The sequence below is a fragment of the Plectropomus leopardus genome, chromosome 11 (assembly GCF_008729295.1).
Source record: "Plectropomus leopardus isolate mb chromosome 11, YSFRI_Pleo_2.0, whole genome shotgun sequence".
Classification (NCBI taxonomy): Eukaryota; Metazoa; Chordata; class Actinopteri; order Perciformes; family Serranidae; genus Plectropomus; species Plectropomus leopardus.
Genome location: NC_056473.1, coordinates 34335160 through 34349204, shown reverse-complemented (window position 1 = coordinate 34349204; position 14045 = coordinate 34335160). Strand labels below are relative to the sequence as shown.

Here is a 14045-nt window from a genome sequence, read left to right as displayed (position 1 = left end):
AGATAGCCTGAGCTCTTTTTGCAGCTTGATCGTGCAGCGCCTGGAGCTGCAGACGATAACGAGGCTTCGGGGTCAGCGACGAAAGAATCAACAGTAAAAAGGAAAAATAAAAGAAGCAGAAGAGGCGCGGGGCGTCCCGGCCTGAGCAAACCCGGGTTCATTTCCAGTCCTTTCAGGCCTTCCTGTTAATGGCCCCGCCAAATGAAAAGCCTAACACTCTCCATTCTGCCTGCCACAGAGTAGTACATTTCGGGATGGGAAGTTTCTGAGCGTGACACATGGCCCCACAAAAGACCACGGCTCGCTGAAGAATGCCCGCCGCCGTTTCCACGCCTGCTACGCCCGCGGCCTCGCGCCCAAGTCGAGCATTAGTGATCGCTTTTTATTAACGCTGCCATTTTGTTTTTGTGTGGACGCAGAGAAGCCCGCAAGGACTCTCAGACATTTGTGTTTCGCCACCGCCCCCCCTCCTCCTCCTCCCTCCTTTCATTGTCGCTTTTGTCCGAAACAGAAAATAAAAGACAGCAAAAGTGAAATCTCCACAATCAACTTCCAATCGACGCTCCTCTCCTTTTCTTCCCGTCGTTCTTTTCTTCTGACTCTCCCACTTTTTTCCGTCACTGCCCTTTGGCTCCTGTGGCCTGCTTTCCCTCTGTCTAATTCCGATGTAGGTCATTTTACATTCGTTACCTCCGAAACACGGGATTGTCCTTAATGTAATTTGGAGAAAAGACAGCGAGTGAAGGAGGCGACTCTAAAGAAAACGAGACAAAGAGATATAGATTAGTGCTGATAATAAGAGGAGGAGGAAGGAGGGGGGCAGTATTGATTGGGGGACAGACAGCGGAGAAGTGATGTTGATCCGTGTCAAGTTCAACTTTCAGCTATTATCTGTAGGGAGTGTGTGTTAAAGGGGGGGGGGGAGGGTGTGTGTGTGTGTGTGTGTGTGTGAGAGAGAGAAAATATGGATGGGTGTCAGTGCTTCTGGCACAGATGGCTGCAGGTTTCTTCACTTTGTATTCCTCAAACAGTTTCTCATCAGGCTTTTTGAATCCAGCGAGCGGATGGCGGACCCCGCCACCAACATGAAGAAATAATTACAGAATAAAGTGCTGACTATGACTAACATAAAAACTGAGGCTTAATATCATAAAAACATCGAAGGATTATAGCTTTAAACAGGAAAGATAAAGTTCTGGAAAGATAAATTTAAACTTTTTTTTCAGTCTGTGTCTGAAAACAAAAGCAAACATTTTTTACTCTGATGCTGAATGCTACAGAAAGAGCTAGAAGTCATCTTTATCATCGCGACCTCACAGAGTTTTCTCCTGCTCGATAATCACAAATCAGGATTCAAGACACAAATATATTGTTTGAAATAGCTTTCGAAGTTCGGGGTCCCGAACACAGAACGCTCAGGAGGCCGTGTTCATGTCCCCTTAAAAACCAAACGTCAACTTTGAGTTGTTTTTAACCGCATCATGTGGTTAAAGACATATGTCGCTGACATGCCGTTTAGATATTAAAGCCTGGATGTCACAGAAGTTTTTAGAAACTTAACCAGCACAAAGCTGAAGTACTGGTCATTGGTTCAAAGGCTCTTAGTGAGAAACTGGCCTCCAAAATAAACGCATTTGGACTAAACCAGAGCCAAGAGGCAAGAAATCCAGAACGCATATTTGATTCAGATTTTAATTTTAAAACACATACACGCTGTATCACAAAACAGCATTTATCACTCAAAAAATATTTTCAAAGTCAGGCCATTTTCCTCTCTGAGCAACGCGGAGAGACTACACTTTTACTGCAAGCAGCTGACTGCTGTACCGCTCTCCTTTCTGGTCTGCCAAAAAAAACCCAAAAAAACATTTAATCAGCTGCAACTAATTCTGAAGTCTGCAGCTCGAGTTCAGACCGAGACCAGAAGGAGAGGTCACATCACGCCTGCTTTAAAAACTTCACACTGGCTGCCTGTTAATTTCTGCATTGATCTTAAAAAACCTTTACTGGTTTATAAAGTATTGCACGGCACTGCATTTTTTAGCTGTGCCACAGAGGACAACTAAAAGATTTTATCTCCAAAACATTGGAACAGCCCACTGGAGGATCTGAGAGGAGCTGAAAATACTGATTATATTGAATGAACTAAAAGCCGATCTCTTAGTCCGGCTTTTATTTAGTGTCTTACTATCACAATTTTCCATCCATCCATCCATTTTCTTCCGCTTATCCGCAGTCGGGTCACAGGGGCTGCAGCCTAAGCAGGGAAGCCCAGACTTCCCTCCCGAGGGATCCCGAGGCGTTCCCAGGCCAACTGTGAGACATAGTCTCTCCAGCGTGTCCTGGGTCTTCCCCGGGGTCTCCTACCGGTGGGACGTGCCCTGAACACCTCACCAGGGAGGCGTCCGGGAGGCATCCTAATTAGATGCCTTAGAAGCCACCTCATCTGGCTCTTCTCAACGCGGAGGAGCAGCGGCTCTACTCCGAGCCCCTCCCGGATGGCCGAGCAATTTTATGGTTGTTTATTGTTTATGATCCATTTTTGCTTATTTCATGTTCTTCTTGTTTTTGTTTCTTCAAACAAGCAATTTGAATTGCTTTCAATTTGTTTCAAAGGTGCTGGTAAAGGGTTAACTGCTAACACATCAAGCATCCAACTGTTGAGCAGAGGCTCCAAGTTCACAGCCAAAACCTCGACACTTTATGCCTGAGATAAATAAAATAAAAGCACCATGGGTTCCGCATTGATTTATTTAATTGTAATAATACTTTAAAAAAATGCATTACAAAAGTACCTTATAACCGTATTTTATTAAATGTTATTATAAAAGTAGTAAATTCAACTTTATTATGTGACAGTAGCTGCTTTATTTAACTTAATAGTAACTGTGGTCGATTCAGTCATTTTGTGTTTTAGTAGTTAACGTTAGTTTAAAGGGCATGCAAAAACATATATCGTATATATATCGTGTATCGAGATGAAGCCTTTAAATATCGCAATAAAATTTTAAAGCCATAACGCCCGGCTCTAGTGTGGAGTAAGAAAGAAGTGAGTTTACAGACCTCTGCTCATCTCTGCTGCAGGATAAAGGCTCAAGGGTACACTAAACATCACGGATCTATGACTAAACTGCCTGCACCTGCATTGTGGGTACTGTAGGCACCACATTTTGACAAGAAACAAGAGTGCATTAAATAAAAAAAAAGCATTGTCTTGATGGTTTTATTCTCATCTTGACTGCATCTCGTTATGTAAGTGCAACGCCAATTTGATACAGCGCTAAAATGTAAAATGTCATTTTTAACTACATGTGGTTTGTCTCTACCTTGTTTGGGTGAGTGTTGAGGTGTGTGAGTGTGTGTGTATGTATGTGTATGTATGTGTGTGTATATGTGTGTGTGTGTGTGTGTGTGTGTGTGTGTGTGTAAGGGCGGGGGTAGTTTTCTGTGCTCAATCTCTCCATATCCATCTTGTCTGGGCTACATTGGTATCGTCACGGCAACAGTCACATCCATGTGACATCCCGCTCTGAGAGGTGCTGGCGTCCGCTGATGGCAGGTTATTGATGCAGACGAAGAGGAAGAGGAGGAGGAGGAGGAGGAGGAAGGAGAGCGTTTCAGTTTCAGGTGCACCGGGGCTGAGAGATGTGACTTGATCTGCCTGTCGAAGCGTGGCGGCGGCGATGAGGATGATGTCAGGGCGAGCAGAGATGAAGATGCAGACAGACAAGTCCATCAGTCTCCGTCTGGCTGAGCGAGGCTTCCCGTAGCAAAAAAAAAAACAAACTCAACTCGGTGCAAAAGTTTGAGAGAAGTGCACGAGCGAATACGCAGCTGTTCTGATGCGTTTTGAGGGCGCCGCTGAAAACTCAGGAGGTTAAAGCAGATGGACAATTCAGACGTCTCTCCTCAGGACCGTCCTCGTTGTCAACTGACCACCTGCTTCTTAAAAAACACAACTGACAGGTGTAAACACCTCCGATAAACAACTTGAGGAGCGCCCCTCAACAGGTCTGTTCATACCGAGGACAAAGTCGCGTCTGTGCGAGAAAAGTGGATTTCAGGTTAAAGGCCGGAGCCGAACCTCCCCGCGGCCTCCGATGATTTCCACGTGTTTGGACTTTGTTTTGTGGGTTGTTTGAACGCTGGTTCATTGTGATCTTGTTTATGTGAACTGCTGGCTGCAGTGAACGGGCGCCAGGGTGACAGGAAGTGATGTCTCCTGGAGCTTCTGCAGCAAACTCTCGCTCGCCTGTTTGTCCTTTTCTTTACAATTCGGAGGCGAGAACGTCACGAAGGCCAGCTGCTGAAATCTGCTCATGAAGCAGGAAAACGGCATCAAAAACTGGTTTGGTTTGATGGAAATCACGATCGTTTTTGTTCTCATGTCTTCAGTTTTACCCCAAATGATCAGCTTTTTTTCTTCTGTTGCTCGTACTCGAAGTGATCCTCCTTTTATTCCTCAAATCATTTCCTCTAACAGAACTTAACCTGGACTCACGTTAGTTTTCTTCTGCTGAGTTCAAGCACTTTTTACAAGCTGTGTGACCATTTAAAAACTGAGCAAACTGTCTCAGTCAGGAATCCAATGGAAATGGACTGAACGTGATGCTTTTTCTTCCCCACTTTTTCCTTTTTATTCTTCTTATCATTCATTTATTTGTTCAATATATTAATGTACAGTTTTTTTAATGTATCTATCCTTGTGTGCTTTTACTGCATAAAACTCATTTGATGTCTTTTCCAGAGCGTCCGTGCTCCTTTATTTCGTGAGTTCGTGGATCATGGCTGCGCCTGGATCGTGGTGATGGTTGTGCTGATGCTGTGATCCTGCCTTTGGCTGTGCCCGTATTGTGGTTGCATTACCGCCATTATTATTAGTCATGTCTCCACTATTAATATACTAATAAGAAAGTTATCGCTGGATACATGAACTGCAATATTTGCATGTAACATTACATGCTATTATAAATTACATTTATTATTTTTATGTCTATTACAATTGTTATATGTCATGTTATTGTTACTATTATTGTACTACTACTACTACTACTACTACTTCTCCCCCTCTCTCTTCCTCCCTCTCTTCTCTTTCCTTTATATCATTTTGTCACCTGCTGTAATTTTATTGCTTTTAATGACATGTATTGCATGTCTGTCCTTCCTGGAAGAGTGATCCCCCCTCAGTCGCTCTTTCTGAGGTTTCTATCATTTTTTCCCCGATATGGGGTTGGTTTTTTGGGGGGAGTTTTTCCTTCATCGTTGTGAGGGTCTAAGGATAGAGGGATGTTGAATGCTGTAATAATTTGTGATAATGGGCTTTATAGATAAAATTGACTTGACTTTTGCTTGTTTACCTGTTAACCAGTCCTACTACTGTTGAAACTATGTGAATATCATTAACCGAGGACTAATCTCCTCTATTGTTATTCAGCTGTTGCTCACAGGGATATTTGTCTCTCTTTTAATTGTCGATCTGGTTGATCTATTGTGCTGCATTTTGCTCTCTATGTTCCAAACAAACCCTTCAAACAAAATTACACTTTCTGCAGCTTTAAAAGATGAAAGATCACTCAAAATTACAGACCCATGCACGATTGTTATTAAAGAGAGAGTGACTGTCTGTCATACCTTTCACACACACATACACACACACACACACACACACACACAAAGCGGCACTTAGCACCCAGTTAAGAGCTATTTCAGGGACACCCTCTATTTCCTCCTGCAAACAGCGTGTCAGCACCTCTCTCCATTAATGCTTCAATATATTCCATTAAACGCTAACGAGCGACAGCGAGAATGGGCCGCCGCCGCACTAAAATTACACAAATACAGTCTCAATCAGCTCTCAGTATGAAGCTCTTCATGTCACAATGCTCTGCCGGGAGGAGGCGGCCGTCGAGCACGCACACGGCGTCCTCCTCACACAAAGATAATGAATGAGATAAGGTTTGTCGGTGACGGGGAGGACGACTAAGTAAAGAAAGAACACGATGTGGAAACTAACAGGAAATTTAACACAACACAAATTTGGAAGACAGAAAGGAGAAAAAAAAACAACTTAAAAGCACACTGCCAAATCTTTGGCCACCAAGGGCGCTATGGAGCAAAGTCTCTGATTTTGTTTGCATGCGACGGACCAAAAGATGAAGCCAACAGAGCCATCAGAGAGGAAGAGTACAAGCAAGAAAACAAGGATGTAACCAATTTAGGACTAAAAGCATCTTAACCCTTTGAAACCTTGATCAATATATTTTCTTGTACATTCAGGTACCTTCAACAAGTATTTAAACCTTTGAAATGTGAGCAAACTGGTTTCATTTCTTTCAAAATCGTGGGGAAAAAAATGCAGTCTGCAACTTGGCATAAAAATGTCCAGCAAACTGCCAAAACTGTGTAAGAGGTGACAAGAAAAAACCCTGAAAATTAGCTAAAAAATAAACTAAGAGAGAGAATCATTAACTTGAGGAGAAAAAAATTGAAAAAAAAAACTATATTTAAAATTATTTTGATTATATCTTTAAAAATAGGCTACAGGAAAGAAAAAAACATTTATTTGTTGTAATTATTTATTATTTTATCTTATATTTTTTTCACGACATTTCCTGCTTCTGTTTTGTTACTTTTCTTTGTAATTTCTTGCTAATTTTGGGCTATTTCTTGTTGAGATGCTCATTGCCAACTTTCCAGGTTTTTGGAAGAAAAAAGCCTATTTCCTTAGTTTTCAAAAGGTTAAAAATTGGCTTATAAATAAAAAATACATTCAGCTCCTTTGTCAGACTTTGAAGGTACTAAATGCTTTTTGGTGAGAAATACTGAATGAAAAAAAAGTTTTTTGAAAACTGTACAAGGTTCCTTCAATCCTTTGAAACATGAACAACCCTGATTTCTTTCAAAGACATAAGAGGAAAGCAATAAGCATGCAACTTTGTAAGAAATAATACAAAAATAAAAATTTCAAAACTAAATTAGCAAAAAAAAGGTAAAAACTAATAAGGAAACAACCTGACAGAAAGTACGAAAATAGTTCCTTTCTGTAACATAACTTTAAATATAACAATAATAATAATAAATGTGGTTTCCTTTTAATTGTCTTTAGTTTCTAGTAATCAGAAGGTTGACGGTTCGAACCCCGGCTCTACCAGTCAACTTGTCAAAGTATCCTTAGGCAAGATACTGAACCCCAAACTGCTCCTGATGGCTGCTCCATCAGTGTGTGATTGTGCATCAGTGTTTAAAAACTGTGACCTCGGTGTGTGTAAATGTGTGTGAATGTGCCAACAGTATGAAAAGGCTTTGAGTGGTCGAATGACTAGAAAGGCACTATACAAGTGCAAATCCAAGTCTGAAATACTTCACCATATCTTCTGTCCAATCTGCTGTTTTTGCAGGTTTTATTTTGAAAGCATCCAATTAAAGCCGGCGAGAAAGAGAACTTACTGATTGGGGACGCTGGTTTCTGGAGTCCTCCTCTGCAGTTTGTGGTTTTGTTCTGCGGCGGCGGGACCGGTTTGTACGACTGTCCCGTGGCTCGGTACATGGCCTGGACCCACAGCATCCGGTCCTGGTCGTCATCACAGGCGAACATCACCAGGTCGCCCTCCTTCACCGCGTTAAAGAACACCCGGCCGCCCTGCAGACCTGAGGAGGAGCACGAGAAGGAAAATAAGCAAACGGCACTAACAAACCGTGAAACAAACAGTTTGTCTGGATTTAGAGAAAAAAAACCTGGTTAAGTTCCTAGGTTTTGGTAACTACGTATGGGACAAAAGCGATGGTAGGTACTTGACATAGTTTCATAAAGTATCAAAGTAAATATTTTGTGTAGTTAGGCGGTCTCCTGGTTAAAACTTTGTGTTTGTGTGGCTCTAGGTAGCTCCGTTGGTAAAGCGTGCACCCCATTTCCGGATACTACGTGTCCTTGTCGCAGCTACGGGTTTGAATCCAACCGGCAGACCTTTGCTGCATGTCATCCACACTTCCTATCATTTCTCTAGCTGTCATATCAAAAAAAGGCCATAAAAGCCCTCCCAGAATCTAAATAAATAAATAAAAAGTCCATGTTTTAATGACCTGTCCACCGACCCTTCTGCCTGCCCTATGTGGACTCGCATGCTCTTCATTGGAGATGTCGCAACCCAATCCCAAACCCTGGACTCGGTCACCTTTTGACTGATGAGGATTTTTTTAGCTTATGAAGTGATCCGATCCTTTGTTTTATGTCATCTGTTACACATGTTTTTAATTTAATGCATAACAACACGGAGTACACCATTCATTGACTCTCGTCTCAGTTTTCTGTTTCTTCCCACTACTGAGCTACCGTGTGTGTCAGAGCAGAAGCTAAGCCCCGCCTACTGCAATATACCACACCATTAACAAAAACACAGTTTGAGACTGTTTATCTATGATATTTATCAAAGTTATGAGCACTTGTTTTGTTTCAGCTCACTGTGAGAGCCTCAAGTTTTGGTTTTAACCACAGCGCACTGTGTTTCTCTGCCCTGCTCGGAGGAGAGACAGGCAGCAGTGCAGAGCTCACTACAGTTTAAATCACCACGGAAACTACAATTAAAAGGTACCAAAAAGATGTGAAGACAACAAAAATAAACACTCAGTGGAATACAGTCAATTCAGGTGACTCAGGCTGCAGCGAAGAAACACTCGTAAATACTCCCTTAAAGGGACAGAGAAATTTAGTCAAGACAGTGATGAGGCCAAAAAAAAATATATGAAGGGACTATTTTTTGCTTTATACTTTCTTTTGTAAAATAAAAAAAATAAATAAATGAATAATATTAACAGGCTAATGCTTTGCAGAGCTATTCATTTATACATGCTGCAAATTTTAGGCTATACACTGGATCGATTTTTAACCTTTTTAAAGATGAAGCAATTTTCTTGTGATAGTATTTAAAGTATTTAAATCTTTGAATGAATCCTGAGCGTGTGATTTCTTTCAACACAGATGGGAAAAAATATGATGAGTAAAAAAAAAACAGATTGAGAAGATTTTTAAAAAAGCTAGGGAAAAAAAGTATTTATAATTATCATTATTACACATTTAAATCATGTTATTGTACATTTCTAAGCACCTTTTCACGTTGTCCAGTCTTGTTTTCCTTGTTTTTTTGGGGTTTTTTTTTGGTGTTTTTTGGGGTCATTTCTTCTTTCATTGCGTCATGGCTTTCTTGTTTTTGAAAGGAATCATGTTGATTTGCTGATGTTCGAAAGGGTTAAAGAAGTCTTCTTGAAGTGTGCACTGTGCAGCTGTATTATCTGGGAAAATACAAGTATTGGATTGGGACTCTGCATCGGCAGATGTTAGAGTACTCGGATCAGAGATCGAGACGTCCCTACTCTTTCTTCTTAATTTGTGTGTTCACCATGACAAAAGATTGCCATCGACTGCATTGGCAGTGTTTTCGTGTAGCCGGCACATCACTTTAACACATAACCTCCCAACGCCAAGTGTTGTCAGGATTTTAGCTCTCGATAACATCAATATTGTAATGATTTATGGATCATTCACAGAAAGTCCGCTCAAAGGTTCCTGCAGACTCGATGAGACTTACAGAGAACACGTCTGTAAGTGTGAATCTGCAAACGTGGGGAAGTCTGGAGGTTTGATTTCAGCCAAAGAAGTCTGAACGTTTTCCAAATGTATTAGGAAGACGTGAGGACCTCGTTCAGCGCGGTCACTTGGCCATATGGCAGCGTTATAATTACAGTTCAGAACTGTGCGTCTCCTGATTCATCAGAAACTGCACGTTCTGGCTGCTGCACAACAGATTTGACAAACAGCTCATTTTAATCCTCTCCTGCAGCAGTGTGTGTTTTCTGCGTGCAGTCACTACACAAAGCTCTGCGTGGTGACGGCTCAGGTGAGGCTAACCTGGCTGAGGGTCGCAGTAGTCCACCGTGTAGCCCTCCAGCTGCATCAGCTCCTGAGGCTCCGCCTTCTTCTCTCTGTAGCTGCACATGGCGAACGTGTACTGACTCACCTGCAGGACACACACAAACACACACTAATGAACCACAAATACAGCACTATTTAGTCACACACAGTGGGATTTGGTTTTCTCACATTTCTAGTGCTTGTTTCGTCCCAAACAGCTTTGGATTTATATACATTTAATTTAATCTTTATATTTAAGAAGAAATTACACAAAAAATAACAAACACTTGACATGTTTGACATACACGTCAAACATGTCAAGTGTGAAAATGGTGTTTCACAAAAGGTTCATTTTCAGTGATTTACGTGCACGTAAGGGCGCCTGACCACGTTTACTGTCATACACCAAATCACCAGGTGAAATTCACTGGACGTGCAAACCAACTTGGCAATAAAACATTTCTGAGTGGGATCTCATATTTTCTTTATGTTTTAAATGTTGTAAACAACCAGCACTGCTCCCAGTAGACCACACATAGCAAAAGGATGTAAATGGGTACAATTCATAACAGAACATGCAGTTTATCACCATAACGTGCAATTTATCACAATGTGCAATTATCCATGTGCAAATGGTGTAAATATTATTTTAACCATAGACTTTTGCATACTGTTTATGCTGTTTATATTGTTCTTTCCCATTGATCTTATTGCTTTATATATCTTGTACATACTTTTGCTATGATATCCCTTTGCTGCTGTTATGATGCAAATTTCCCCATTGTAATATCGCATCGTATCGTATCGTATCGTATCGTATCGTATCGTATTGTATCGCATCATAACTTTATTTTATGTTTCACCTCCTGCAGACATCTTGGTTTGGTGCAGTGAATAAAGATGCAGCAGAACATTGAGCATCAGGATCGCAGAGTTTCAAAGGATTTCGGAAATGCAGTGAAACACTGAATCGGACATTAACACCCTCAGTCAAAATACACAAGATACTCAGCCCAACGATCTTTTACAGCCTTAAAAAAGACTTTCAGACATACTTCTATTTCACAAAAAAACAGACTAAATTTGAATTTAAAAGTTTGACCTTGCCTTTAAAGACCCTGATTGATCTCTAAGTATTCAGAAAGTTAATAACAGCTCAGGTGAAAACGTGTAAATGAGAAATTTAAGAGACCAAAACTCAATTAACTTTGCTTCAGCAGAACTGTAGTGCTCAGACGATGTGTAAAAACATTTCAAGTAGAGCGATTGAAATGAGATTATGATTTTTAGTAACACAAAGTTTTTAAAAGAGAGATACCTCAGTGTGAGGACATAATATCTGAGAGGGCAAAATGTTTGATCTGCTGCATCTTAATTACACCAAAAATTCTGTACAATGAATCATTTTAAATTTCAGCGGTGCTGGATCGGTTAAAACAGGTTTATTAACCTCAGACAGATTTACTTCAGTTTTACTTTTTGCCTTTAGTCTTTATTTTGCAGTCTGCAGTGTCTCTGTGATCTGAAGACACACTTTCCAAATCAATCACAGATCAATACATGTCATCTGATCTCCCTCTCTTCTGTTTCTTACCTGAACAAGAACAAAATATCTCTTTTTCCAGCGTTTCCAGACTCTCTGACCCACAGCGTACAGGTACCTGAAACACAAGGGACAACATGACATCAGCTTAATCATTTCAGCCATTAATTAACCAGATATTATCGTGTTCCAGTGTAAGGGTTTGCTTCTTTTTCTGTTTTAAACCAGCGCTAACTAAATATCTCATAATTAAATCCTCGAAAAGTCCTAAAATCCAACAAAAAAACCTCTTTATATCCCAGAAATGTCCCAAAGTCCGAGCAATGTCCTAAAATAAGAAACATCTTCAAATCCCTAAAATGTCCAAAAATATTAGAAACATCCCAAATACCCAGAAATGTCCCAAAATCTTAGAAATTTACTAAAATCCTGGAAATGTCCTACAACTCTAGAAATGTATGACCTTGACCTCAAATTCAAGAACTGTCCTTAAATCCTTGACATTTCAGAAACGTCTTTAAATCCTACAAATGTCCTGAAATTCTAGAAACCTGCTAAAATCAAAGAAATGTCTGACAAATGTCATAAACATCTTCAAATCCCTATAAAGTCCCAAAATACTAAATACATCCCAAATTCCTAGAAATGTCCTAGAACTCTAGAAATATCCAAAATTCCAAAATATGACCTAAAATTCGTGAAATAGCCTAAACTCCTAGAAATGTCTCAAAATACAATAAAAACTTCCTCAAATCCTAGAAACATCTGAAAAACGTAGAAATTCCCTAAAATCCTTCAAACATCCTTAAATCCTGGAAACATGCACTATAGGGCTGCTGCGATTGGCCCCCGGCCTCCTGTCATCAACGGGCCCTTAAACAAAGCAGATTGAGCATCACTGCTATAAATGCTCTAATCCAAGAGAGCGAGGCGTTGAACGTAACAATCAGGGACAAAAGTAAATAATCACTGCACACATTTGAGGGAAGCATTTCTCTCTGTGTCTTTATACATCTGCAGATTTTATGTTCGGCATGAGACGGCGCTCTGAAGATATCAGCCATATCAGCTGATGTCTATTATCTGCTAAACAACACAAACCACGACGCTCAGAGCCCATTTTAAAAGCCCGATGCTTGTCCTCTTTTGTTTTTATCGCACCACATCATGTCATCGCTCCTGAGAGCTGTGAGCAGTATTAACACATTAATTTCCTCCCCCCCTATATGTGAAAGTAAAAGGAGAAAGTAATGAGTCCGGAGCTGAGAGAGGCCGCGACACAGACAGCAGCTCATTGAAGGAGACTCGAGGAAAAATGGAAGAATGACCAGTGTGGCCTCTCAATCAATGGCTGCTCCCGGGCCTCCTGAAGCGTGGGATACAGGCAAGTGCAAGTGAGGAAAATCAATCGATGGCGAGACCTCTTTCTTCAGCCCTGCTGCCCGCCCTTAAAGAAAAGGCCTCCAGTCAAGGCTGCGCCGCGTCTGGACGGAGAATCTGGGCCATTCTGCGCGACTCCGGGTTAACATGTGGCACCGCTCGCCGGCCACTTGTGAAAATTATTTGGCCGCCCGTCCTCCTGCAGGGTTTCAAACATCCATTCAGCCGCACGCCGCCGCCGCCGTGATGGGCTGCAGACTCCAAAGAGTTCACTGCAGGCATTTAACAGTCCTCGCTGCAAAAAAAACATCCATCTTTAACTGGTCATTTAGCTGGATATTCAGACTTTTATTCAGGGGCTTTTAGAGCGCGGTGAGACCCTGGACTATTCTAGTAAATCTACACATTCCCCTATTTCAAGAATTTTGACTGTCGGGAGGTTAAAATGAGCCAGAATAAGAGAAACCGCTGCACCTGAGCCACTTATTAGCGTAAAAATGGTTAAATAAGCTCACAACATGACTGGTTGACAATATTAGTGATTTATCTTTGGAGTTGTTGATTCTGATTTTGTATCTTTGGTCCATCTTGTCTGTAATTTTTGTTGCTGTCTGTCTCGGCCAGAAAGCTCTTGAAAAAAGATGTTAATCGCTAGAGGTTTTTCTGGTTAAATAAAGGTTAAATAAAAAAGAAAAGAATTATATAAAAATAATAAAAATCTAAGTCTAAATAACAGTTGACCCTTTGAAACCTGGATTGACATCAGTTTTTCTTTTGCTGTCTTAAGACGTCTTTCACAAGCTGTTAACCCTTTGAAACCAGAGCAAAATTAGTATGATTTATTTGAAAAAAATGGGGACAAAAGACCAATGTGGCAAAAAAAAAAAAAAGTCCCACAAATTTCAAGAAATTAGAAAAAGGAGACAAGAAGATGACTTTAAAATTAGTTTGGAACAAAGGGAGGGGAGGGTAAAAACAAAATGTAAAAAATAGGAAAAATGTCTGGAAAACAATATTTATGATTATTATGTTAAAGAAAATATCTTCATGTTTTTTATAAAATAAATATCAGCGCTCATGTGTGTCATTTTTCTTGTTTTTGTTCTTCTGCTTTCTACTTTTGCTTATTTTCAGTTTTTTTGTTAATTAATTCATTTATTTATTTTTAACATTACTTTTCAGGTTGCTTATTGGAAGAAATCAAACCAATTTGCCCAG

At 40.6% G+C, this 14045-nt stretch overlaps 1 protein-coding gene across 1 annotated transcript in view; it reads right to left on the bottom strand.

Annotated features, from left to right (window-relative positions):
* Positions 1 to 14045, bottom strand: part of cadps2 (Ca++-dependent secretion activator 2) — a 187322-nt gene that overhangs the window by 62501 nt on the left and 110776 nt on the right. The window contains 3 exon segments of the mRNA XM_042496456.1: positions 7447 to 7647; positions 9902 to 10010; positions 11499 to 11565. Of these exon segments, the coding sequence (XP_042352390.1) occupies positions 7447 to 7647; positions 9902 to 10010; positions 11499 to 11565 (377 nt within the window).